The following is a 25,340-nucleotide window of genomic DNA, read 5'->3' as shown; positions in this document are numbered from 1 at the left end:
GCAGGGGCAAAGGCCACTTTTCTCCCAGGGAAGGAGTATTTTCAACCCCCGTTCAGTGAGGTATGTCATACATTTCAAGAACCTCCTCCTTCAAGGTAATGTGTCCCCTTTGTCTGAATCCCTCCAGCTGCAATATGAGTCATTTTTCTCTTGTTCGGTCCTCAGTAGAGATGAGAACAAGTAAGTTGTCCTCTTTCACCTCATTTCTCCACCTTTGGGATTTGCTGTTGGTGGTGCTGGTGGCAGCAGCTGTTTGTTTTTTTTAAGATTTTATTATTTAAAAACATTTTTTAATGTTTTTAATGTTTATTTTTGAGAGAGCGAGAGAGAGAGAGAGAGTAGGGGAGGGGCAGAGAGAGAGGGAGACACAGAATCTGAAACGGGCTCCAGCTCTGAGCTGTCAGTACAGAGCCCCATGCGGGACTCAAACCCATGAATCACAAGATCATGACCTGAGCTGAAGTCAGACGCTTAACTGACTGAGCTACCTAGGTGCCCCTCCAAAAATTTTTTTAATTTATTTAAATTCAAGTTAGTTAACATATAGTGTAATATTGGTTTCAGGAGTAGGACTCAGTGATTCATCACTTAACATTTAATACCCAGTGCTCATCCCAACAAGTGCCCTCCTTAATGCCCATCCCGTATTTAGTCCATTCCCCCCACTCCCTCTAGCAACCCTCAGTTTGTTCTCAGTATTTAAGAGTCTCTCATGGTTTGTCTCCCTCTTTCTTTTTATCTTATTTTTCCTTCCCTTCCTTTATGTTCATCTGTTTTGTTTCTTAAATTCCACATATTAATGGAATCATATGATATTTATCTTTCTCTGATTGACATATTTCGCTTGGCATAATACACTCTAGTTCCATCCACATTGTTGCATATGGCAAGATTTCATTCTTTTTGATCACTGAGTAATATTCCATTGTATATATATACCACATCTTCTTTATCCATTCATTAGTCGATGGACATTTAGGCTCTTTCCATAATTTGGCTATTGTTGAACTTTTAAAAAAAATTTATTTGAGAGAGAGAGAGAGCACACAACCAGGGGAGGGGCACAGAGAGAGGGAGACACAGAATCCAAAGCAGGCTCCAGGCTCTGGGCTGTCAGCACAGAGCCCAACACGGGCTGGAACTCATGAACTATGAGATCATGACCTGAGCCGAAGTCCAGCACTTAACCCAATGAGCCACCCAGGCACTCCTCTTGTTGAAATTTTTAAGTAGTCTTTACACCCAAGAGATTACTTGGCTAATCTCTTACTTGGGGCTCAAACTCACAACTCTGAGATCAAGAGTCACACACTCTACCGAATGAGCCAGCCAGGAGCCCCCGCGGCCATGTTTAATATTAAGCCCCCACAGGCTGTGAGCTGCTGTCTTAAATTTAATACTTTTTGAATCGAGGGGAAAAAGTCATAACATCCCTCATTTCCTTCATGGCCATTGTGTTGACCTTCTCTAAATGGCTTTTGGCGTAATGTCTAGAACCAATAGCAAGGACGCTTAAACCAGAGACCCAGCTAGAGCATTGAAAGTTGAGTAATCAGGAGATCCCATGGCCCCTGCACGACCACCCTGATATGCAAAGAAGGAACAGCAGAAGCAGTGGCTGGAGAACTGAGGCTTCCCATCAGCACATTAAGTGACAGACTGAGGGTTTAGTTCACTGCCCCCCAGTGTGAAAGCCAAGAGGAATGTAATCATGAGCTGTGGTGAGAGAGTGGCAGAGCCCAGGACAGGGAGATGAGACCCCCCCCACAGTCTTTAGCCCTGGCCTGAGTGCCCCAGACACCCAAATCTGTATTTCAGAAGGCTCTGTCTTGCTGAGACCATCTGACAGCCGGGCCCACATGGAGAGGAACATGACCAGGTGGGGAGAGGAGGGGTGTCCCCACAGCAGTTCAGCTGAACCAGTAACCACATTTCTCCTGACCCCATGCTGGCTTTCCCTCCCATCCCCCATGTGACCTGACACCCGTGAATGTCAGGCAGAGCTGAAATGTCACCTACGTCAACTGTTTTGGAGGCTGGCAAGGTCTCTTGGAGAAGACCTGTGAACTATTCCCCTCCCCCCACCATGCCCTTAAAAACAAAGGAATAGTAGGGGCGCCTGGGTGGCTCAGTCCAGCTAAATGTCTGACTCTGGCTCAGGTCGTGATCTCACAGTTTGTGGATTTGAGTCCCGAGTCAGGCTCTCTGCTGACAGCTAAGAGCCTGGCGTCTGCTTCAGATTCTGTGTCTCCCTTGCTCTCTGCCCACTGCCCCCCAACCCTCACTAGCACTCTGTCTCTCAAAAATAAATGTTAAAAATTAAAAAGAAAACAACAAAGAAATTGCTAGCCCTCAATGGAAAAAGAAAATATTAGTTGCTATGGTCCGAACGTTCGTATCCTTCCCCATATTCATACACTGAAATCCTGCCCCCTAAGGTGATGATATCAGGAGGTTGAAGATAGGAACCCAGGGATTAGAGTCTATTACAGAGGCTTAAGAAAGGTCCCTCGCTCTTCACCACGTCAGGACATGGCAAGAAGGTGCGTCTGTGAACCCGGAAGGAGGCTCTCACCAGACACCCCGTCTGCCAGCATCTTGGCCTCAGACTAGAACTGTTGAGAAATGGATTCGTGTTAGTTATTAGCCACCCGGGTTATGGTATTTGGTTATAGCAGCCAGAGCAGGTCAAGACACTAGTTTTTAACTACTCATTTTCCTACCATCTACTTAAACTCTTAGAGTGTTCTAGAATAGTTTCAAAACGCTTCTCCTCGATGGGAAGCCAGTGATTCTCAACCGGCCACGATATTTCCCCAGGGGACATTAGGCAGTGCCCGGAGACATTTTTGACTAGCACCACTCATGGGGAGGGGGCGTGGCCAGCATCTAGTGGGCAGAGGCCAGGGATGCGGCTCAACATCCTAAGATGTCTAGGCCGGCCTCGTACAAGACAGTGTCTGTAGCGAGAAAGCCTTCCCCGAGCACATCATCCTGTACGTGAAGCATCGTTATCCTTCCACTTCTAGAGGAACCTTCCTTCCATTTCTAGAGGAACCTTAAATAACACACTGGACCTGAGCCGTAGCCTTTTTGTTATTCTTCTCCCCGGTGGGGGATAAGATGGGATGGAGACACAGGAGGGTGGGGAGATGGAGGGAGGGACGCACACGCACCTGCCGTCCAACCCCGCAGGAGGGCGGCGGGGGCGGCCCGGGCTTTCTGAGCCTATTCTCCAGCTTGGCTTGTCCTCAGGACTCTGCCTCACCCACCATCTATCTGCCAGATGCGCCACTACAGATCTGGGATTTATCTTCTCTCTCTTTGCACCCGAGTTAATGGCAGTGGCTGTGAAAAGAGGCAGCGGCTCACTGATAATATTCCAGTCACTTGGGTTTCTTGTCTTAATTACCTTCCTAATTTGCACTTTTGGTGGAACACCTGGGGTGTGAGCACCAGTCGGCAATTTTTTCCTCTGCTCCTTCTCCACCCAGCGGGTTCTTTCTGCCATCTGTTGATCTTAAATATCTGCCTTAATTCTTTTATTTATGTTCTTTCCGCGCGTGTAATTTATCTTGGTCTCTCATTAGCTTCTCTGCCAGGCTCTATTCCACCTTCAGACGAGGTAGCAATTGCATTCCTTTCCCCATCGCCTGCCCTTCCCCTGGCGGTGGGAAACTGCTTGCCCCCCCTCCCCCCCCCAGGACACAGCTTATGCTTTTGGAGCAGAGAGGAGGGACCCGCTTCATGTGCAGATCATCACGGAATGTTCCGCACTATTGGCCCAGGTACAGGGTGGGGGCAGAGGGACTATGCATTCACTGCTCCAAACCCCTTCAGAGTACGGATTCGGATGCCAGCTCTTGCCACCCACACCTGGGAGAAAGCCACAAGTGCAGGTTGGCAAATGGGGTGGGGGGAGTGGGGGACCTGGCTCTGCTGCTCGGGCTGCGTGCGTCCCTTTGGGCAGACGCTATTTTTTCCTGCCTTAACTGGTTACTCCCCTGCCCAACCTCCCAGAGCTACTGTGAGTCCAAGTGCTGGGGCTTTTGCTAAATAACCAGAAGGGGTTAGTTCGCTGATTAATATAGGTCCTGTTGCTCTGGGCTGCGCTATTGTTTACATTAAAGTGACTGATTAGAGGGGCGCCTGGGTGGCGCAGTCGGTTAAGCGTCCGACGTCAGCTCAGGTCACGATCTCGCGGTCCGTGAGTTCGAGCCCCGCGTCGGGCTCTGGGCTGATGGCTCAGAGCCTGGAGCCTGTTTCCGATTCTGTGTCTCCCTCTCTCTCTGCCCCTCCCCCGTTCATGCTCTGTCTCTCTCTGTCTCAAAAATAAATAAACGTTAAAAAAATAAAATAAAATAAAGTGACTGATTAGAGCAAAATCTTTAACAAAAGAGCCAACCAGCTGTTGTTTATACTTTAGAAAAGCACATTTTTTTTTTCAAAGGAAGGGAGATGCCCCTCTGATGTTATAAAACACCTCTTAGTCCCTCCCCAGCTTTGGACACCTCTCCCCAGTGGGTCAGGGCTCCCTGGTGAAGTTCTTTGCCTTGGAGACCCGCAGTCACCGCTGAGAGCCGGCTGAGGGCTTGGCTGTTTGGGCACAAAACAAGAATGAGGACAGCAGCTTTGGAAACACTGGAGTCTCTGAGGGTAGGGGACTGGTCAAATGGAAGAAACGTCGGAGATGTCCTCCAGCTTTCTGATCTCATGACCTCGGGCACCGGCAGCTACTGTGATTCAGATTCTGTGTCTCCCTCTCTCTGCCCCTCCCCTGCTCACAAGAGACCACAGCTCTGTCTCTCTTTGTCCCTCAAAAATGAATAAATGTTAAAAAAAAATTCTTTTTTTTAAAGGCGCCTGGGTGGCTCAGTCGGTTAAGCATCCAACTTCAGCTCTGGTCATGATCTCACGGTCTGTGAGTTCCAGCCCCGTGTTGGGCTCTGGGCTGACAGCTCGGAGCCTGGAGCCTGCTTTGGATTCTGTGTCTCCCTCTCTCTTGGCCCCTCCCCTGCTCGCACTCTGTCTCTCTCTCTCTCTCTCTCTCTCTCAAAAATGACTAAATGTAAAAAAAAAAAATTTTAGAATTTACATCAGGAGCCTTAACAATTATATAAAAATAAATCAATCTTTAAAGCCTCGATCCTGAAACATGCGGTTGCTCTGATGGTGTTGATTGCCTGGCCACTTCGGCCCCAGAGCCTGTTGGACGCAGTGTCTCAGGGGCTTCTCTGCAGCCGGCTCTGGAGTGTGCTAGGCATGCTGGGAGGGTGCTGTCTGCCATCTGGTTTTGGAAAAACCTCCCCACCCACCCCACCCCCCACCCCAACCAAACCGATAACTTCTGAGCCTGGCAGTGGCCCAAGAGTCATGCCACGTGATCTCTGGGATTTCCTCTACCTCTAAAGTCCTAGGATTCTGTATCCCACCATTGGTCATTATGAGGAATATGGGAAGATACTTGGAGGAGCATGAGAATCCCAAATTCTCAACTAGCAACCCCCATAGGGTCCCCACAGGAGATTGAAGCACAAAGGGTAAGGTAAGGGAAGAAAAGAGCCCTTTAGGCCTTAGCAGGGTGTTCGGACTCCAAACCCCATTGTGGTCCCTCGGTGAACCAGACTAGATAATGGGTGAGCTCTTACCCTTTCACATGGGACAAGCGTGAGCAGCTCTCTTTTCTCCAGGTGCCTCCTAGAATCCTAGCATCCTTGGCCCACCCCAACTAAAAAGGACACAAAGGATAAAAAGAGGCGTTTCAAAGAGGCGGTGAATCCCAAAAGAAGACAAGCCCTTCTCACTCAGTGGATTTTTACCTCTTCCCTCTTTATAACAAAAAAGTTCCTCCTGGCCCCAAAAGCCCTTGGTCTTGATTCTGACCAGTATTGGTAGGTCTCTTTCCTGTTATGATTCAGGGGATCTTTAAACTGTCCCACAGATACCAGAAAATGTCTTAACATTATAGTTCTACCCCACTGGTCCCAGGCCACTGGACCATTTTTCTGTAACCTTTCCTTCTCCATCAGATACTTGTAGACAAGCAGCGTTCTTCCACATTTGATCAAAGTCAGAGTGTTGGTAGCCTTGGCAGGCTTACTAGTCCCTCTGGAGAGGACTTGGGGAATCATCTTGTCCATCCCTAAGCTTAAGCTAGACTGTAGCCACACCATCTCAGAGTAGACTTTAACAGTCTACCATTTCAAGATGGCCCCTCGAATGTCTGGGAAGACATCATTGGGCCCCTGCACCAATCTCGGACTTCTTGTTGCGTGAGCTAAATAAAACCCTATGTGTTTAGCTTAGGAGCCCGTCATCAATCTCTTTCAGTAAAGGGCCAGACAGTAAATATTGTAGGTCTTTGGGCCATATGTTCTCTATCACAACTACTCATCTCTGAGGATGTAGCGCAAAAGCAGCCACAGACAACTTGTCAACAAATTAAGCATGGCAGTGTGCCAATAAAACTTTATTTGTGAACACTAAAATTATACAACTTTCATGTGTCACGAAATACTATTCTTTCTTTGATTTTTTTTTTCCAGTTATTTAAAAACGTAAACGTCGTTCTTAGCTTTCAGGCCATACCAAAATAGGCAGTGGGCTGAATTTGGCCCCCAGACCATTGCCAGCCAACCCCGGGTTTAAACTCCAGTTATGTGGGTTTTCTGTTACTGGCAGCCTAATGCGGTCTCACCTGACACAGCGATGGTAATGAACCTTGTTCGAAAACTGCTCCTAACCCTTCATGCTTTTTTATTCCATTTCAGAGGGTCTTGCTGTTGGCGTCGGATTTGGGGCTGTGGAAAAGACGGCATCCGCCACCTTTGAGAGTGCCAGGTAAGCCAGCACCTGCTCCCTAGAGCCTGGCACCGTACCCAGTGGTGCTCTGGAAATGCTTATTACCTCGGTGGGCACCCCTGGCCCCAGAGGGCCAAGACGGGTGGAAGTTGGTGGGGGAGGTCAGGTGAAGCTTGCCTGAGAGAGGGGTTCCATCAAACAAGCTGGTTTACGCCGTTTGTCAGATGAGCTATCTAATGGGTAACCGCTTTGAAAACACAACATGGAAATAATCGTCTGCGTTCTCCAAATCCTTTAAATGTATAAAGACTGAAGACAAAAAAAAAAAAAAATTAACAAAGCCAGCAACTGATGCTCTCAACTGCTCCCTCTTTTTGAAGCCGCTCCTTTCTCTTTCCGGACCCTGCGCTCTCCTGGTTTCCCCCCGCTTCCTGTTCCTCTACAGGTTCTTCTGTGGGCTTCTCGTCCTGCGGCCCTCTCTGAAATGTTGATGTTGCCTGGGATCCGTCTCTGGGGCTTCGTTTCTTCTCACTTAGTGTACTCTCCTTGGGGAATCTCCTCCGTTCCCGAGACTTTATTTTCCATGCATTTGCTGGTGATGCCAATGTTGATCTTCAGCCTAGACTGTTTTCTGGAACTTACACCTACGGGTCCAGCTACCTTGCAGACATCTCCACTCAAATGTTTTTCAGGATCCCCACGCTCAGCATTTCCAAAGTTGAGCTTATTGTCTCCTGCTGCCATCCTGCAAAACCTGTCCCTCCTCCAGGGTTCCCCATCACCCCCTTGCACCCGGTTGCCCAAACCAAACTCACTGCTATCCTTGACTCCTCATGTCCATAGACAGTCTTTCCGCAGACAATCTGTGCCTTCTAAGTTCTTCTTCTCTTCTACCTCCCTGGCCCCACACAGGGCCTAGGCAAGGCTATCATCTCGGGACCACGGAGGCTTATGGCTTATCCTGTAGCCATAATGGAGATGTGTTCTACGTGGTCCCTTGTGCCTATAGGACCGTGAATACTACAGCCTTGGGCTGGAGGAGAGCAGGGAGGAGCCTTCCATCCAAGGGTGGCAAACTCAGGTGCCTTCAGAAGACTAAGGGGCAAGAAATTGAGTGGAGACCATCCTGGGGTGGAGACAGTTAGGAACAGTGAGGACAGAGGTGAACCTCAACTGGGCAGCACATGCACTATCTCAAGGCACAATTATTTTAAAAATATGATTCATGTTCAAGAGATGGTCCCGGGAGCCACTGGATTCTGACCCCTGCATCCAGCTCATTTCTCTGCCTTCTGACCGACTTTTTCCCCCTGTGGCAGTGGCCCCACCTCCTTCAGTGATCAACCTGGTTTCTATTCCCCTGCTTGTCAGGAACTCATTTCTCACAGAGCCCCTTTCCCTCCTCCCTCGGCTGCTGAACTTATGTGAGGGCTCTTTATGCCCCATCCCCTCCTTTTAGCTCCTCAGCCAATGTGGGACCCCTGTGTGTTAAGTGTAGTCTCTGCTGGTCTTTATTTATTATTATTTTTTTAATTTGGGGGGAGGTCAGAGAGAGAGGGAGAGAGAGAATCCCCAGCAGGCTCCACATTCAGCACGGAACCCTGCGCAGGGCGCAGGGCTCAGACTCACAACCCTGAGATCATGACTCAAGTTGACAAAGTCAAGAGTCAGACGCTCAACCGACTGAGCCACCCAGGCGCCCCCCTGTAGGGCTTTAAATTCTAATGCTACATGTTCAGGGACATGTGTGCTCCTTGAGGCCCCGGACGTGCATGTGGGCCGGCATGTTCCAAGTCGAAATTTCCCCTGTTCTCAACTTCTTTTTCCCACCTGTCAAACTGGTGGGTTCCTCCAGCATCATCCTTTCATGTGATACCTATTGTGAAAACCAAATGAGCTGGTTGATGGAGGGTGGGGGGAGGGCAGAGGGGACTTCATAATGTAGAAATGTCGCCAAAATCAAGGGTTAATTGTGATTCCTAATGCCCTGCAGGCTGCTCTTCTCACCCTGGGAGAGGGGAGAGGGTCAGGGAGTATGGCTTTTTTGCTGTTTTGATCTTGGCCTCGCTTAGACCAGGAGAAACTTCCGAGTCAGCAGGACCCCAGGAGCTGAGCCTGTCAGCATCCACAGGCTGGGTCCTCCTGGAGCTCGGGCGCCGTGCACGTTGCAGGGGGTTGGTGGCTGGCAAGTGACAGCCCTGCCCCCAGCCAGGCTTTCAGTCCAGCCACATCTCCCGCGACATCGGGATGGCCACTCGGACGGCCCTCTATTCTATTACCTGCACTTTCCTCTAATCTTTCTAAATATTTCTGAAGAAAGTAGAGCAACAATCTTTCCGACCCAGCCCCTCTCTTCCCTTGAACAGACGCTCTCTGAGTTACATAAACCCTCAACAGGACCTTCCAGTTGGGATTGACCTGGGGCGGCAGTCTTGGTATTTTCAGCCTCAAAAAACCCCCTGCTAATGGAGCCACTGAGGGGTTCTCACCACCCCCCGACCTCCACCCACTCTCAGCCACAGCATGTGGGGCTTTGCTGTTGTCACCACTGTGTCCAGAGTATCTTGGGAGGGAAGGTTCTCCCTCCAACAGGCCCTCCCCATCAGGCCATCCCCCCCATAAATCCACCTATAGTTCGTGATTTGGGTTCTTCCTTTTCAAATGCCTGGGGGCGGGCGGAGGGGGTGAGGATGGTGATGCATAAGAGCCCCCAGGCAAGGCACGAGGGAGAAGGAGAAAGAACAAGGCTAATGCCAGAGGGCAGGCTGCAAAAGCAAAGTCATCCGATGATTAAACGCATCTTGTACAAGAGACAGGTTTTGCCTTTTGAAATCCCAGCTCCGGGTGATGAACGAGGGGCACGCCTAAGACATGACACAGAAAAGCTTGAAAACAAAGGAGTGAAAAAAGGTGGAAGGTGCACCCTGGCCAAAAAGAAAGCAGGTATTACAGTCTTGGAATCAGGCAAAACAGACTTTCGGGCAGAAAGCCACGTAAAGAATGGAGGTCAGTACTTTGCCGGAAGAGGAACAGTGCCCCGGGCTGATGGGCACCTGTATGCTCCTGGCAACCTAAGTCTCACACTGGGGAAGGAAAATGGTCAGAATTTCAAGGGAAGTCAGACAAAACCGTCGTCCTGGTGAAGGGTTAGGATTCCCCGCCCGGGCACTGAGAAGGCAGATAAAAAGTTAACACGACATACATCATGGATGTGCGTAGAGCCCCAGCCTGGTGATGAAAAAAACCGACATTCTTGTCAAGCCCGCGTCCGCATGGTTCCCAAAACTGATGAGCGCCGTGCCGCAGAGAAAAGTCGGAATGCCCCCCAAATCAATACCACTCAGACCACATTCTGTGACCGCAGTGTGACATAATTGAAAATCAATACCAGAAAAGATGGCCTCAATAATTGGTTAGTGGGCAGTGAAACCAGTAACACCGTAAGAAGGGCACAGCGTAAGCTCTAAGGAAGGGATACAAACCGAATTACTAAGAAACCAGTGGATGAAGGGCAGGCTCTTCCTTCGTGTCAGGGGCACTTCATAGAACGGTGGTACTTCATCAGGACCGGGGGGGATGGTCAGCTTGAATTGGTGGACACGATGGAGGCGGGTAATATTGTGAAGAAAGGCCCAGGTAGGTCCCAAGGCATTTTCAGGGCCGGCGGAGAGGTGAAGTCACCGAGATGGAGCTCACATGGTGCTTTCTGGAAGGTAAGCCTGACGGCTAAGAAAGCACATCATGCACCGAGAGGTTGGCAGCTAGGGTGGGTTCTGATATGCAGGGAGATGAAATGACAAAACCCAAGAGGTGGTTTGAACCGTGATCTGGCTCCCGTGGAATAATTTGAGGCGAGGACATAGATGGACCCGTGTTGACCACCCACAGCTGTGTGCCCTCAGAGCAGGACGAGGGATGTGGGACCGAAGGGAGACCACAAGGAGGGGAGGGCGGAAGAGCTTTGAATGCAGACCCACCAGACGGCATCTGTCGGCGGATTTTGTCGTCCTGCGGAAGGGAGAAGGGGGAATTCAGGTTTGAGCGTAGGGAGACATAGATAATCACGTAGGGCTCCGGAAGGGCCTGGAGGGCGAGAGGATGCATTTGCAGGTACTTGGCAACAAGAGTTACCTGGCATGTGCCTGGGGCCCACGTGGACCAAGCTAGCTGCTCTTCATTTAGCCTAGGGGTGTCAGCAAACTGTAGCCCCCGGGCCAGGTCCGGCCCAGCACCCGGTTCTGGAAACGGCGTTTGCTTCGAACACAGCCGACACTCATTTGTTGACATATTGTCCGTAACTCCTTGTAATAATGGAGGCGGGCAGTTGCCGCAGAACCTCAAGGCCGAAAGCTGAGCGTCTATAGTCATCTGGCCCTTTGCAGACCAAAGTATGCAGGCCTCTAATTCAGCGGAAAACCATAATTTTACTGCAGATTCATCAGCAAATGCTCTGACACCAACTAACTCTTGTACGACCTCTTTCTTGTGCCCTGTTAATAATGCATCTGGAAGCCACATATCTGCAGCCACCACGGGAGAAAAGAAAGGTATAAAATAAAGACTCCCAAGGAGGCACGATCCTTAATTGAATTTCTCCACAACCAGGACTCAGGCAGGACGCAGGCATGTACTTTGTGTAGGGCTGCTGCTGCCACCCAGTGTTCGGATGCTGTTACTTCACCTTTATGGCGCCTGTCCCCATGCCTTCCCTCCATCCACCCTCCTTCCTCACTGGATAGCTGGTGTGGCACTGTTTATCCCGAATTCAGTGTCCTCTGAACTACGAAGCATCTGAGGCAGCAAAGGGAAGCCCATGGTTCAAGGGAAACATAGCTTTCTTCTCTCCAGTCTGGTCCCATCGCAATTTCTTCTGGTGTCACCACCAAGAAATTCTTCAGACCACATGTCCCTTGGGAGTTTGCTGCTTAAACAGTTTTCCTTTCTGAAGTGGCATTACCTCCAAAGAACATGTTCCCGATGGAGGAAACGTGCCCTCGGCTCTCACTTGACTCAGCGGCAGGCATAATGCAAACCAGCGGGGAGAGCAAGGCTATTTACACTTCACATACAGACCACTTCCTATTAGGCTTTGACTGAGCACGCACGTTGGGTGGCGTTTGTCACCCACGAACATACCCTGACCGGCAGGTGCAACAGGCTCTGGGTAGCCAAGGAGGCTGGCTGCAGACTCATGGTCTTTGTGGATAATCCACAAAGCACATCCCCAAGATACGCCTCGAATGTGTTTCTTGTGTCCCAACCAGCTAATGCTAACCGACATCTAGATACTTAGGAAGGGATGCCTGGTGGATTAGTCTGCATCTGGACCTAAGGTGGCTCACTAAGTTGCACAGGAGGGACATCAAAATAAATTTTAAAGTGTATGTCTGCCTCCCTTATCAAGGGGTAAATCATAAGTCAGATATATACTTTCCCTGGCTTAAAAACCAACACACGTGTTGGTATATTAACAATCATTTAAGACAGCAGTCATTAGTCAACCAAGCAGCCATTTGTTTAGAAACAAAAATGGTAGGGCGCCTGGCTGGCTGGCTCAGTTGGTCAAGCACCCGACTTCGGCTCAGGTCGTGATCTCACAGTCCGTGAGTTCAAGTCCCGTGTCAGGGTCTGTGCTGACAGCTCGGAGTCTGGAGCCTGCTTCGAATTCTGCGTCTCCTTCTCTCTCTATGCCCCTCTCCTGCTCTCGCTCTTGTCTCTCTCTCCCTCTCTCTGTCAAAAATAAATAAACATTAAAAAAAATGGCAGTAGACACATTTTCCTGGTCATTAGTCAACAGTAACCAGTCGATATGTCTTTATGTGGAAGACCCATTACCTATGTGCATCTATCTGTCCAATTAATCCCCCTACTTTGGATCCAGAAAATTATTGAAAATAGGTTTGCCAATTAAATGTAGAGAAGGTCAAGAGCAGGCCTCACTGTTGTGGTGGGGAGGGGTCTCGGAGAACTAAGTGTAAATTTCTTCAGCATAGTCCACTCACACATCTACCGTAACCACCTGCACGGGTCAAGCTGCTCTTACAAAGTCCCTAGATCACCCTGTGGCAGGACCAGCTGCCAGACTTCCAGAGAATTCCCAAGAGACTCTGCATGCCTCAGGCTGCCGCTCTTGACCTCCCCACGCGCCCGCAGCTCTGGGTCTCACCGTTCCAGAGCCCAGCCCGGTCTCTCTGGAGACTGGTCTTCAGGCTGAGAAGCGCAGCCCCAGCATGAGGTCAGGAAAGGTGCCTGGGAGAGGAGATCCTTGTACCCCTTGACCCAACCACTGCCACCCCTTTCACGGCGGAATAATACACACGCCCTCCCCCGCTCCCCGCACCACAAACCCCACCGCCACACGCTTCAATCACCCCAGAAAGCGAATTCTTGCGCTGTTCTGTATGTGTGACGGTGGATGGTGCTCTCCATTTTATTTTATGCAAACAAGCCCTTCTCCTGAACCCATCAAGCTACCTTGCCCAGGATTCTAGAGTTATCTATCGGCAGCTCTTTCTCTTACATGCTTCTTTCCAGTCCTCCCACACCGATCCCTTTACCCTGTATTCTGACGAGAGAGAGGAATTTGCAAGTGTGGGCAGGCAGGCAGCAGGTGGTGGCCAGTGCCCCCATGTGGTGGCTAGCCATCATCGATGCCAGGTGACAAAACAATGACAAAGGGACAAAAGCAGTCGAGACACGTGGATGGCTGAAGCAGTGTGGATCTCAGACAGAAGTCACACCTACAAAAGTTTAAGACCCGGTGTTATATACATACAAGTTTATAAAAATGCTGTGTGCATTTCCCGAAATAGTTACATCTTTATATCCCTGCCATTTTGACCCCAATAGTTCATTGGATTCAGCCCTGACAGTGCTCCGCTGTCGTGTTATTTTCCCGCATCAGCATAACGGCAAAGTTTTTGCGTGGTTCCGGCACAGAGAGGAGGGTGGATGTGGAAGGCACCAGAAAAGAGCAGGAAGTCCCTCGGGGCCGTGACTGTCGGCACCAGTAGGAAAGCAGTGGGGTGAACGGGCTTAACTCCAAGACACCCAAAAATTCATTCGATTTTTCTTTATGTTTTATTTTGCTAATGACTTCAAAAAACAATGTTATGAAAATTAGTATATTAGTCCTGGAAGTAAAGAGGATGGGCCTAAAAGCCTGCCAAACACATGGACAGAGCCAGACTCGGGCCCAGCACTTCCTTGTAGGCAACTGGATGGAGAGCCATTCCCTCCACAGAGCTGTTCCCGAGCATGCCCCACAGGGTTTTTTGTTCTATTTTGTTTTAATTTTTTTTAATGTTTATTTATTTTTGAGAGCGAGAGACAGAGCATGAGCAGGGGAGGAGCAGAGAGAAAGGGAGACACAGAATCGGAAGCAGGCTCCAGGCTCTGAGCCATCAGCACAGAACCCAACGCGGGGCTCAAACCCACAAACCGTGAGATCATGACCTGAGCCGAAGGTGGACGCTCAACCGACTGAACCACCCAGGCGCCCCCTTCTTTTTCCCTCGTCCCCACTGACCCTCAAGAAGTGCCCCTCCCATCCTGAGAACCCCTGGGGGTTCTCCAACAGTCCTCCTGAGAACAGTCTCCAGGTGCTTTGCTCCAGGAGGCCTGACTGAAAGGAGCCGGCAGGATTGGGGGCTGGGAAGCGAGGGCGAGAAAGGAATGGTCTCCGTCCCGTCTACTTGTCCAAACCCCGGCACACTTACCGCCCTCTGCCACTCTCTGTCTCCTGGCTCCTTCTCCCTTCCCGTGGGTTTTTATGCTCCCAGCAAGAGCAGAATGGTACGGGAAACAATGAAAAAAGTAACAGTATTTTGCCAGTAAGCCGCCTCCACTTCCCACGTTCTGTCCCCAAGAACCCCCAAGATTTTTCTTGGACTGGGTTATCCTCTCGAGGGGATAGCAGCACCCCCACCCCTTCAGACACTTTGCCTTCCACATCCCCAGGTCTGTGCAGACACGCAGATGTCATTGTTACCTGCACACCTGGGGGACTCCCCCGCTGATAACAAAGAGAATCCAGAACCTAATAGCCACTTGCCTGCAAAATATGCCCATCGTGGGGCCTGGTGCCCATTCATTCCCTGCACTGGGTGCACAGATACGTGAACAGATGGAGGAGTGAAAGTCTGTGTACTTATCATTTACCTTCTACCTGAGATTGTCCACGAGAAACCGTTTAATGTTAGTTTGGCTTCACCCACGAATCTGGCAGACTTTCCATACTTCCCAAGACAGGTGGGATAATTACCATTATTTGAGCACAAAGCCACTAGAAAGGATACAAAGAAAAACCCGATCGGTTTTGGGTGTTCTGGAAGTCAGGGTTCTTCAGACCTTTGCTCGCCTTTCCTGGCACACATCATCAAGTCTAAGGTGACCGTCAGCTATGTCAGAGTGACCTCGTCGGGAGGCCTAGTGACGGTCATTCATCCCTCCCTGCTGGTACTGGAGAGGGGAGCCGTGTCTCCCCCTGGCAGATGGTTTCCTTCGAAGGTTGGGGACATTCTCTGATGTGAACCTCCAGCAGCAGCATTCTGACCCCCACACCCATCCATCCACACACACGGTGCTACAGAGACAGAAAAATGCTGGCGAATGTGCTCATTTCAGCATGCGGTCCTTCCAATGGTACCTCTGTGTCAAGCAGAGGGGACCCAGGCTAGCAAGCCCCTGGCAGTCTGACCGTGTCCTTGACTCTTACTATCTAAACCTCAGTTTTTATGTGCATTTCGTGAAGAGAGGCAGGTTGCATCTGTGGTTCCGGGACTGTTGGGCTTTGCGGGACAATAAAAATGTCGCCTGTGTATGTGGACGGATGGAGAGCTGTCACCTTCTCTGTTTTGCAAAGTAAAGGCATCGATAGAAAGCTGCGATCATAGGCTCTTCCTGTCAGTCAATTCTTGTATAAGGTATCTCTCGGTTAACAGTGTACTTATCACCAAAAATCAGTTCATAAGGTCAGGAAAAAACAAAATCCGTTCTACTTTTCAGATAGGAGTTTACTTCTCTTTATCTTTCTCTGTCTCTCTCCATTCAAATTCAGAGCAACTTACAACATGAAAAGCTTGTCCAACACCACTCGATACATAATTATGTTCTTCATACAAATTCGTCAGTTTGAGCCCCCCACCCCCCACCGCCGGGCAATGCAACAAGGTGGTCTTGAACATCCCCTGTATTCTACTACTGTGTATCATGCTACCTTGGAAATCTTACTGTATTTTATCTGTGTTGAAAACCAGTTTCCGCAGATCGGGATGATGTACTTGCAAAAGTCATACTGATTTTGTTTCTGCTACTGTGTGGAAATGAGGGATCCAGGACGGGATCATATCATAGGAAAAAAAGATTGGTTTTTAGTGCACGTCTGAGTTATGGGGTGTAAATCTTGATACACACACACACACACACACACACACACGGACTGCTTGTGTGCCCCATGTGGGATTCAGGGTGTGATCTGAGAGAAGGCAAGGAACAGTGACACAGTCAACCCCACACACTTGTGTACCTGTTTTCAAGCCCCGGAACAAAGCAGGTGTCATTCACCGGGAGGGAGATAGGGCGCCCTCTGCCCACAGCCGCTCGCATGCGCGGGGCACAGTGAGACCTGCGAGAACCAGTCATGGGGCCCTGGTGCAGCACCCGCCCCTCCCCAGCCCAGCAAGCCCAAGAACACACAGAATATTGGAGGACCTGGATCCTGGAGCTAGACCACCTGGGTTCAAGTCTTGACTCTGCCACTCCCTGGCTGTAGAACCTGAACGGGTTGCCTTTCTTCTGTGCCTCAGTTTCCTAATCTGCAAATTCCCACAGTAATCAGTAGTCGTAGAAGTAGTCATAACGATAGTAGCGTCTACTTCAACAGACTTAACTGGATTTCTTATACACGAAGAACCTGGAACAGCGCTTGGCATACAGGAAGGCAGTGTAGGATGTGGGATTTTTTTTTTTTTTTGCATTGTAGGTATTGTTTTTTGTTTTGTTTGTTTTCTTCTGTTTTGTTTTCCTTTGGCCTGCCCATCGCAGGCACTACAGATAGTTGCCCGGCCCATTCCTGCCCCTGCCTGGGCTCCAGGATTGGAGTTCCCAACCCCCTGCCTACCCAGAAAGAGAACTGGTTTGGAAGTGGCATCCACAGTCTGCGTGGGACCACGCAGGCTTGGAGGCCCTAGTCCAGCAACGTGGGGGGCTCCAGGTGCGTATAGCTGCTCCCGATGTTGCTTCTGTTGGCCTGAGTCTCGGGCCCCATGCCTAACATCCTTTCCCCGATCCCCCTTTGGGGATTTTGCCGTCATGTCTCAGCACAGACGTGACATTCGTGTTCGTTGGCTCTCGCTCCGGAACTGCTCAGTGTCCTCAGCCGTTAGCGTGTACGTACGCTTTACCCCATCCTGTGCCCTCGCCCGGAGCACGGCCTGGGCCATCTCCTCTGCTGTCGCGTGGGACCCAGCACCAGGCTGGGCAGAGTTGGCTCTGCGCCAGGGGGTCGACAGCCTGCCTGGAATTCTGTACGCGGTTCCATAATGGACAGCACCCGCCAAGGGCACTAGCTGCTTCCTCCTGGCCCCGCGAGTCCCTGGACTCACTCTCAGACCTTGAGTTGCTTGTCCCAAGCTGTGCAGGAGGACGGACAGGGCGGCGATGGGAACGGAGGAGAGAAAAGTGTGTGTCGTCTCCAGAGCCTGGGAAAGCCACAAAGAAACCACACTGCTGTTCTCAAAGAGCTTTGTAGGGTCCCTGCCTCCCCGCCGCCCCCCCGCCCCCAAGCCCGCTGCAGGCTAAACAGAGTGCACGTTGTGTAGAGATCCGTCCCCCGTGCCAAGATGTCCAGCCCTGTCGCCGGGGATGTGGGTGGGGGTGGCTGGAGGCGGTGGGGGGGGGGGGCGGAGGGGGCCACAGCACAAATGGCCCCTTGTGCTGCCCACAGGGAGAGGCCGCTGCTCGGCAGACAGGAGGCAGTGCGGCTGCCTCCCTCCTTGTTCAGATAGCGTGACTCGCGTGGGGACGTCGGAGGGGTCCATCGCTGCCCCGTCCGGCCTCCCCCAGAGCTCGTTACAAGCAAGGAGAGGCAGAGAGTGACAGTGTTTTCCAGAGCAGACACTAAGGGATCCGTAGGCACGGCTCGCTTGGGGTGGTGGCCTTCGTGCCACAACCCTTGCTTGGCAAGCTGCAAAAGGCAGCTTGGGTACGTGCGTCCGTTTGCCCTTGTGACACTAGTAGGGACAGCTGTCGTTATGGGCGGTTTACATGCACCACTTAATCCTCGCTGCCATCCCAGTGTGGAGAGGAGGACGCAGAGCCTGGGAACTTTCTCGGGGGTCATGCTTCCGGCAAGCGGAAGGCTCAGGGTCTGGCTGAGGTCTGGCCGATGCAGAGGCCCATGCCGAACCGCCTCCCCACCCCTGCTTCCAGCAAGCACGAAAGCTGACGTTTACAGAGTGCTTTCCACGCACAGACCCTGCGCCCGCTGACCTGTGTATTGGCCGGTCCTCGAAGCCCCCTGCGAAATGACGGGCCCCAGTTTACAGCTGCGGGATGCTCCTGCAAGTAAGGGGCAGAGGCCGGATTCGAACCCAGGAAGCCTGGCTCCGGAGCCCGTGCCCTAAACCATTGACCTCTCCTGCCACCCGGGTCAAGTACCTGCCAGGTCCACAGAGGCTGGAAAAACGCCCCCTAAGGCGGTGCAGAAGATAGCCTCGGCTTAGTTGTAAAAAGGTGTCTGACCCCTTTTGTGGATGCTTTTGTGTTGGCTGTAGGAGGTCTGAGTCCATTGTCAAACCCCTCTTTGACATCCTGTCTCATTGGACATTTTGGGGGTTAGAGGTGTATGTAACTCTCCCCGGTGAGGGACAGACTTTGTCTAGCCGATCTTAGTGGCAGCGAGTATTTCTGTCAAAGGTCTTGCCGAACACCACTCTAGACGTCTGCTGCTGTAGTAAGAACCCTAACGCTTGCCTGGTGTCTCCATGCAGCCAGTGGCTGAGGGAAGGAAGGGGGAGAGGAGGAAGATCCAAAGAGAGAGGACAGAGATAGTCTGGATGGCCATTACGTCATGGTCCACTTCCCCACCTCACCTCCCAGAAAGCATGGACAGATAGGCTGGGATGCTGGGAGGATAGGACCAGTTACCTGTCCTGTGAGTGCCCGAACGAGGGGAGGTGGGGGTTGGCTGTGTGGAGGTCCCAGGTTCTTTTGGGCAATGGTGTTGTGGTAGAATCGTGTCCCCCAGAAAGTTGTGTTGACATCCTAACCTGTGAATGCAACCTTCGTGGGCGAGAGGATCTGTACAGAGGGAATTTGTTAAGACCGGGTCATGCTGCGTGCGGGTGGGTCCTAAATCCAGTATGACCAGTGTCCCTCCAAGATGAGGAGAAAAGACACACACACTCAACGCTCACACGGAGGAGAATGCCCCTGGACAGCACAGAGACACCGAGGGAAGACTTGGGGCACGTGAAGACAGAGGCGGAGATTGGAGTGACGTGGCTAGAACCCGAGAAGCGCTCAGGGGCAGTGACAGCCACCCGGAGCTGGAAGAGCCAGGGGGGCGTCCTTCCCTGGAGGCGTCGGAGGGAGCCCGGCCCTGCTGGCCCCTTGACTCGTAGCATCCTGAACAGTGAGCATAAATCCTTGTGTTCTGTGTCGGCGGCCATAGGAGCCTAATGCATAGCATCTCCACGCTCTCCATCTGTACCTTCTCTGTCCCCTGGCCCCACTCAGCTCTCTTTACCTCCTCTCTTTACGGAGGACACTTCAGATCTCCATTCTTCTCTATCTGGACGCACGTTTCCCTCACCCCTCCGGGAGCTTTCCTTTTTTTTTTTTTTTAATTTCAGGAGGAGCTTCTGGTTCTGTTTCATTTTATTCCTGAAGTCTCTCTCAGTTCAGCTTGGACCAAATGGGAGAAAAGTGGTGGTTTTCTTCCTTCGTCCGCAGCCGCCTGCAGACGCGGGCCCATGGGAGAGTCAGGGCTGTCCCCGTATCGGAGCTATTAAACTGTCGTAAGAAAGAGGCCTTTGTCACAGGGAACACGGCACTCGGCTCAGAAACAGAGACAGATTGTGCCAGAAAACAAACAACAACAAAAAAAATGGTTCAACCACAGAATTCTTTGGGACTTCAGTCATCAGCCTATCGCTTGCTCTTAAAAGACAAATTTTGCCCAGACCCAAGGCTGGGGGCCCTCCCCGGACCATCTGCACCTGGCCTGCACCCCGCTCCCTGCTGGTGTGACCCATGCCTGCCTGTCTGCAGGCTGGGGAGTCAGAGCCCCTCGGGGCCTGGCTGCTCAGGGGGCTGGGCAGGAGAATGAGGACCTGAGTTCGCTATTATTCAGGACAGAAAAGGGAGAAGCGCTTGGAGAAGTCAGGGAGGCCAAGTTATAGATGCCTTAGCTCACCAGAGTGAAGATTTGCATAATTTTGCATTCAGTCTGAGAGAGCCGCCTTTTATGCAGGAGAAAAACGGAAGTAACGTGACTTGCCCAAAGCCACACCGTTCACTAATGTCAGACCGTACCTGCCTGCCCGGGACCAGTGGCCAAAGTGCCCCATGTCCCAGCGTGGCACTCGGACTGCCTTGGGCCCCGAACCCCGAGAAAGCTACTCTTGACTCTGTTGGTCACAGAGCCCCAGCCACACTCCGCTGGCTTTCACCCTTCACCATCTCTGATCACATCAGGGTTAACATCTTAGTGCTACTCAGGTGGCCAGCATGAAGGGCGCTCCCCAGGCCACCGTGCCACAGAGAAAGTGAAGACAGCAGAGGAGGGGCTTTCCCCAGGCCTCAGGGAGGGGTCTGCATCTGGTTACAGAAGCCGGTACACTCGTTAAGAACGGTCTCTTTCAGAAAGCAAGGCAAAAAGAGGGGCTCGGCGTTCAGAGGAGACAAAGGAAGTGGGGGTTTATCGTGTCTTCCTTCTCCAGGACCCAGAGCAGCGCTTCCTGAACCCCGGTTGAGGACCACGGTGTGACCATCACACCCCAGACACGGTTCCACGCCTCTGCTTCCGGGTCGGGTCCCAAAGCAACATGTTCAGCGAGCCCCCCATGTGCTGTGGAGGAACCGGCATGAGAGCCACGGCTCTAGAAGGAAAGCAAGGGAAGAGGGGCGTAGGGGCCCCACACCCCTGTTTCAGCTGTCCCCCACGAAGGAGGAGACGCTTCCCCAGCCTGGGTCTTTCCTGAGTCAGGGGGAAAGAGAGGCACCATTTCAGAGGACGCAGCCTCTGGCCTGGGGTCAGAGACAAGTGACAACAGCAGAAACACCTGCTTTGTTTTATCCCCAAGACAAATTATTACATAATCTTCAGGACCTTACACAAAATGAAGACTCGGGGTCCCTTGTTCAAATAGCTGGAGGACAAAAAAAAAAAGGCTTTTTTTTCTTCTTCTGTGATGTCTCTGTCAACCTGTCATCGTGCTTTATTAAAATCGCGTCATCTTAACATTTTTTAATTGCAGTAAAATACACATAACATAAAAGCTACCACCGTAGCCGTTTTAAGTGTGCAGTCTGGTGGCATTTAGTGCATTCGCACTGTTGCGCAGCTGTCCCCAGCATCCGTCTCTAGAACTCGTCTGTCTTGCAAGAGAGAAACCCTGTCCTCACTAAACAAGGAGCCCCCACCGCCCCCTCCCCTCAGCCCCAGAACCCCCCAATCTACTGTCTTTCTCTGTGAATTGACTACTTACCCCCTGTACCTCCTGTGAGTGAAATCATACAGCATGTGTCTTTTTGTGCCTGGAATGTTTCGCATAGGTGGCAGGTGGCAGAAATTGCTTCCTTTTCAAGGCTGAATAATATTGCCCTGCGTATACACACCACATTTTGTGTATCCATCCGTCCGTTGATGGACACTTGGACTGCTCCCACCTCCTGGCTATTATAAGACCCTGTTTTCAATTCTTTCGGGTATATACCCCGAAGTAGAATTGCTGGGTCACAGGGAAATTGGATTTTTAATTTTTTGAGGAATTTTTCATGGCATTTTTTTATTTACTATTTAATGTTGGGCTCCCTCAGGCACAGGGCTTCTTCCTGGAGGGAAGGGCCTGACCCCTTGACCGTGACCAGGTGCTTGGGGGGCAGGGGGTATGTGCTTCTGACCTGACCTTCCTGGTGCCCAGGCCCCTGAGTGGCTGCACTGTTCGTGTGGCCCTTTATGACAGAGAGCGGAAAGAAACTGGGAAGAGAAAGTGAGGATCAGGGGTTCAATGAGGCCAGGTGAGGTGAGTTTAAATATGTGCATGTAAAGATCTGTGATTCCAGACTTTTCTGTCAGCTCTTTGGCCAAATGAACCTTTCACTGTTGGCCTCATGCCTCCAGCCACGTTTCCTCTTCAGGTAGATTGGAAGCTCCGTGAACCCAGATCTGAACCTGGGGTAGTGACAGGATGGGCACACTGTGGGCTTCAGGTGGTCCCACCTTCCTGCCAGTTTTGGGGGAGCACCCCCCACTGTGATCTCAAGGGGGGTCTTATTCTCTGGAGTCTAAACACAGTGTTCCCCCCTCAAGCTTTCTTCCTGAAGCCTCAGTTTCTGCATCTGTAAAAATAGGGTTGCCTTGGGGGGAATAAATAAAAGTGAAGGTTAAGGTCTTGGGTGGTGCTCTGCTATGTAGCCTGTACCACCCTCAGCAGCGGGGCCGTGGATGTACAAGGCTGTGATTTCGCCTCTTCTGCGGCTGGAGCATGCAAAGGCAGGATGAGGTAGAATCTTCTCCATGGACTAGGAGCTGGAGGAGCACGTCTCTCTGCTCTGACCTCAGGTTCTTCACGGCATCTGCTTGTTGGTAACACGCCAGCAATCTGTTGTTAAAAAAGGACCATGGGGGCACCTGGGTGGCTCAGTCGGTTGAGCGTCTGACTTTGGTTCAGGTCATGATCTTGTGATTTGTGGGCTCGAGCCCCGCATCGGGCTCACTGTTATCAGCGCGGAGCCCGCTTCGGATCCTCTGTCCCCTCCTCTCTGCCTTTCCCTCCACTTGTGATTTCTCAAAAATAAATAACATTTAAAAAAAAATGACCATGATGTCATCGCTATGGCTTGTGTGCCATATAACGTGTGGACATCTCAGTAGCTCCACATGACCAGTTGGGGCTTGTTCCCCAACTGAAGACCAAAATAAAAAGGGACCTGACATAACATGCCCCTCAGTGTGCCAGACAATGGTTTAGAAATTAACATTTATTATAACCACTATAAATATACCTAATAACATTTTTCGGTAACAGCTTTATTGTGATATAATTCACTTACTATATAATTCACCCATTTATAGTGTACACTTTTTAGTATATTCACAGAGTTGTGCAGCCATCACCACAGTCAATTCCAGAACATTCCATCACCCCAGAAAGGCAGTCTATACACATAAGCTGTCACTACCCCCTCTCCCCATTTCCCCTCAACCCTTGGACCCTTGGCACCTGCTAGGCTACTTTCTGTCTCTGTAGAATTTCCTTTTGGGGACATTGCATATATGTGGTCCTTTGCAACTGGCATCTTTAACTTAGTGTCATGTTTCCAAAGTTAATTCATGTTGCAGCTCGTATCAGCATTTTACTTCTTTGTGTGGCCAAATAACATTCCATGGTACCGATACACCACGTTTCGTTGATCCATTCATCAGTCAATGGACATTTGGGTTGCTTCTATGTTGGGGCAATCGCCAACAGTGCTGCATCAAACATCTGAGCGCAAGTTTGTACATGGACGTTATTTTCCGTCTTCCTGGGCAGATTCCCAGGAGTGGAATTGCTGGGTCGTATCATAAATCTGGTTAACATTTGAGGAACTGCCAACCTGTTTTCCAAAGCAGGTGCACCATTCTCCATTCCCACCACCAGTAAAGGAGGGTTCTAATTTCTCACATCCTCACCGATACTTGTTATTATCTGACTTTTTGATGATAGCCATCCTAGAGGGTAGTGGGAAGCCATTGTGGTTTTCATTTGAATTTTCCTGGTGCTTAATGATGTTGGGCATCTTTCCAGGTGCTTAGTGGCCATTTGTGTATCTTCTTTGGAGAAATGTCTATTAAAGCTCTTTACCCAGTGTTTAAATTGTAGTACACAACTTTATTAGTGAGTGTCAAGAATTCTTTATGCATTTGATATACATACAAGTCCTTTATCAGGTATATGATTTGCATATGTTCTCATATATATGGGTTGCTTTTTCACTTTCTTGATGGTGTTCTCTGAAGTACGAATTTTATTTTATTTTTTTAATGTTTATTTATTTTGGGAGAGAGAGAGTATGAGCGGGGGGAGAGGCAGAGAGAGAGAGGGGGAGGGAGAGAGAGAGAGAGAGAGAGAGAGAGAGAGAGAGAGAGAGAGAGAATCAACAGGGGAGGGATTGGTGGGGGGAGAGACAGAAAGAGAGAGAGAGAATCCCAAGCAGGCCCCGTGACACCAGTGCAAAGCCTGATGTGGGGCCAGAACCCATGAACTGTGAGATCAGGACTTGAGCCAAAATCAAGAGTCAGACCTTAACTGACTGACCCACCCAGGTGCCCCTGAAGTACAAATGTTAAAAATTTTGATGAGTCCAGTTTATCTCTCTCTTTTGTTTGTATTTTTGGTGACAAATCTAAGAAGCCATTGCTTCATCCTGGGTCACAAGGATTAACTCATTTTCTTCTAAACGTTTTATAGTTTGGACTGTTAAAGTATTTAATTCATTTTGAGTTAATATTTGTATACGATATGAGATAGAAATTCAGCTTCATTCTTTTGCATGTAAATGTCCAATTGCCCAGCACCATTTATTGAAAATCGTCTTCTTTTCCCTTTGATTTGACCTGGCACCCGTATTGAAAATCAGTTTACTACAAGTGGGAGGTGTTTCGCTCCCCCTCCCCCTCCCCCCCGCCCCCTGAACTCTCAACTGCATTCCATTGATCTCTATGTCTGTCCTCCTGCCAGTACACCACAGGTTTGACTACTGTAGCTTTGTAGTAAAATTTTAATTTAGGAAGTGCTAGTCCTCCAACTTAGTTCTTAACTGTCAAGATTGTATCAGCAATTCGGTGTCCCTGTTGTTTCCTTATGAATTTTAGGACCAGCCTATCAATTACTGCAAAAAATCATTTGAGATTTTGAAAGACTTTGCATTAAATCCGAAGATCAATTTAGGGAGTGTTGACATCTTACCAATACTAAGTCTTCCAATCCATGAACATGGGATATCTTTCCATTTGTTTTGGTCTTCACTTTCAGTAATGTTTTGTAATTTTCAGTGTCTGAGTCTTTTACCTCCTTGGCTAAATTTATTACTGGATATTTTATTCATTTTGATACTATTATAAGTAGAATTATTTTCTTAATTTTGTTTTCAGATGGCTCATTGTTAGTCTATAGAAATACCGTGTGTGTGTGTGTGTGTGTGTGTGTGTGTGTGTGTGTGGTATATTTATCTTGTGTCCAGAAGCCTTGCTGAACTCATTTATTATCTCTTGTAATTCTTTCTGGTGAGTTCCTTAGGATTTTCCATATATGAGCTTATGTTGTCTTCAA

The 25,340-nt window shown here is 50.1% G+C and overlaps 1 protein-coding gene across 4 annotated transcripts in view; it reads left to right on the top strand.

Moving 5' to 3' along the window:
- Positions 1 to 25,340, top strand: part of SLC39A11 (solute carrier family 39 member 11) — a 342,858-nt gene that overhangs the window by 268,106 nt on the left and 49,412 nt on the right. For all 4 annotated transcript variants that reach the window (XM_047832145.1, XM_047832143.1, XM_047832146.1 and 1 more), the window contains one exon: positions 6,771 to 6,840. In XM_047832145.1, the coding sequence (XP_047688101.1) occupies positions 6,771 to 6,840 (70 nt within the window). The remainder of the gene's footprint in view (positions 1 to 6,770; positions 6,841 to 25,340) is intronic.

The sequence above is a fragment of the Prionailurus viverrinus genome, chromosome E1 (genome assembly GCF_022837055.1).
Source record: "Prionailurus viverrinus isolate Anna chromosome E1, UM_Priviv_1.0, whole genome shotgun sequence".
Taxonomy (NCBI): Eukaryota; Metazoa; Chordata; class Mammalia; order Carnivora; family Felidae; genus Prionailurus; species Prionailurus viverrinus.
Note: the sequence above shows the minus strand (reverse complement) of the source record. Positions and strands in the feature narration are given on the sequence as shown.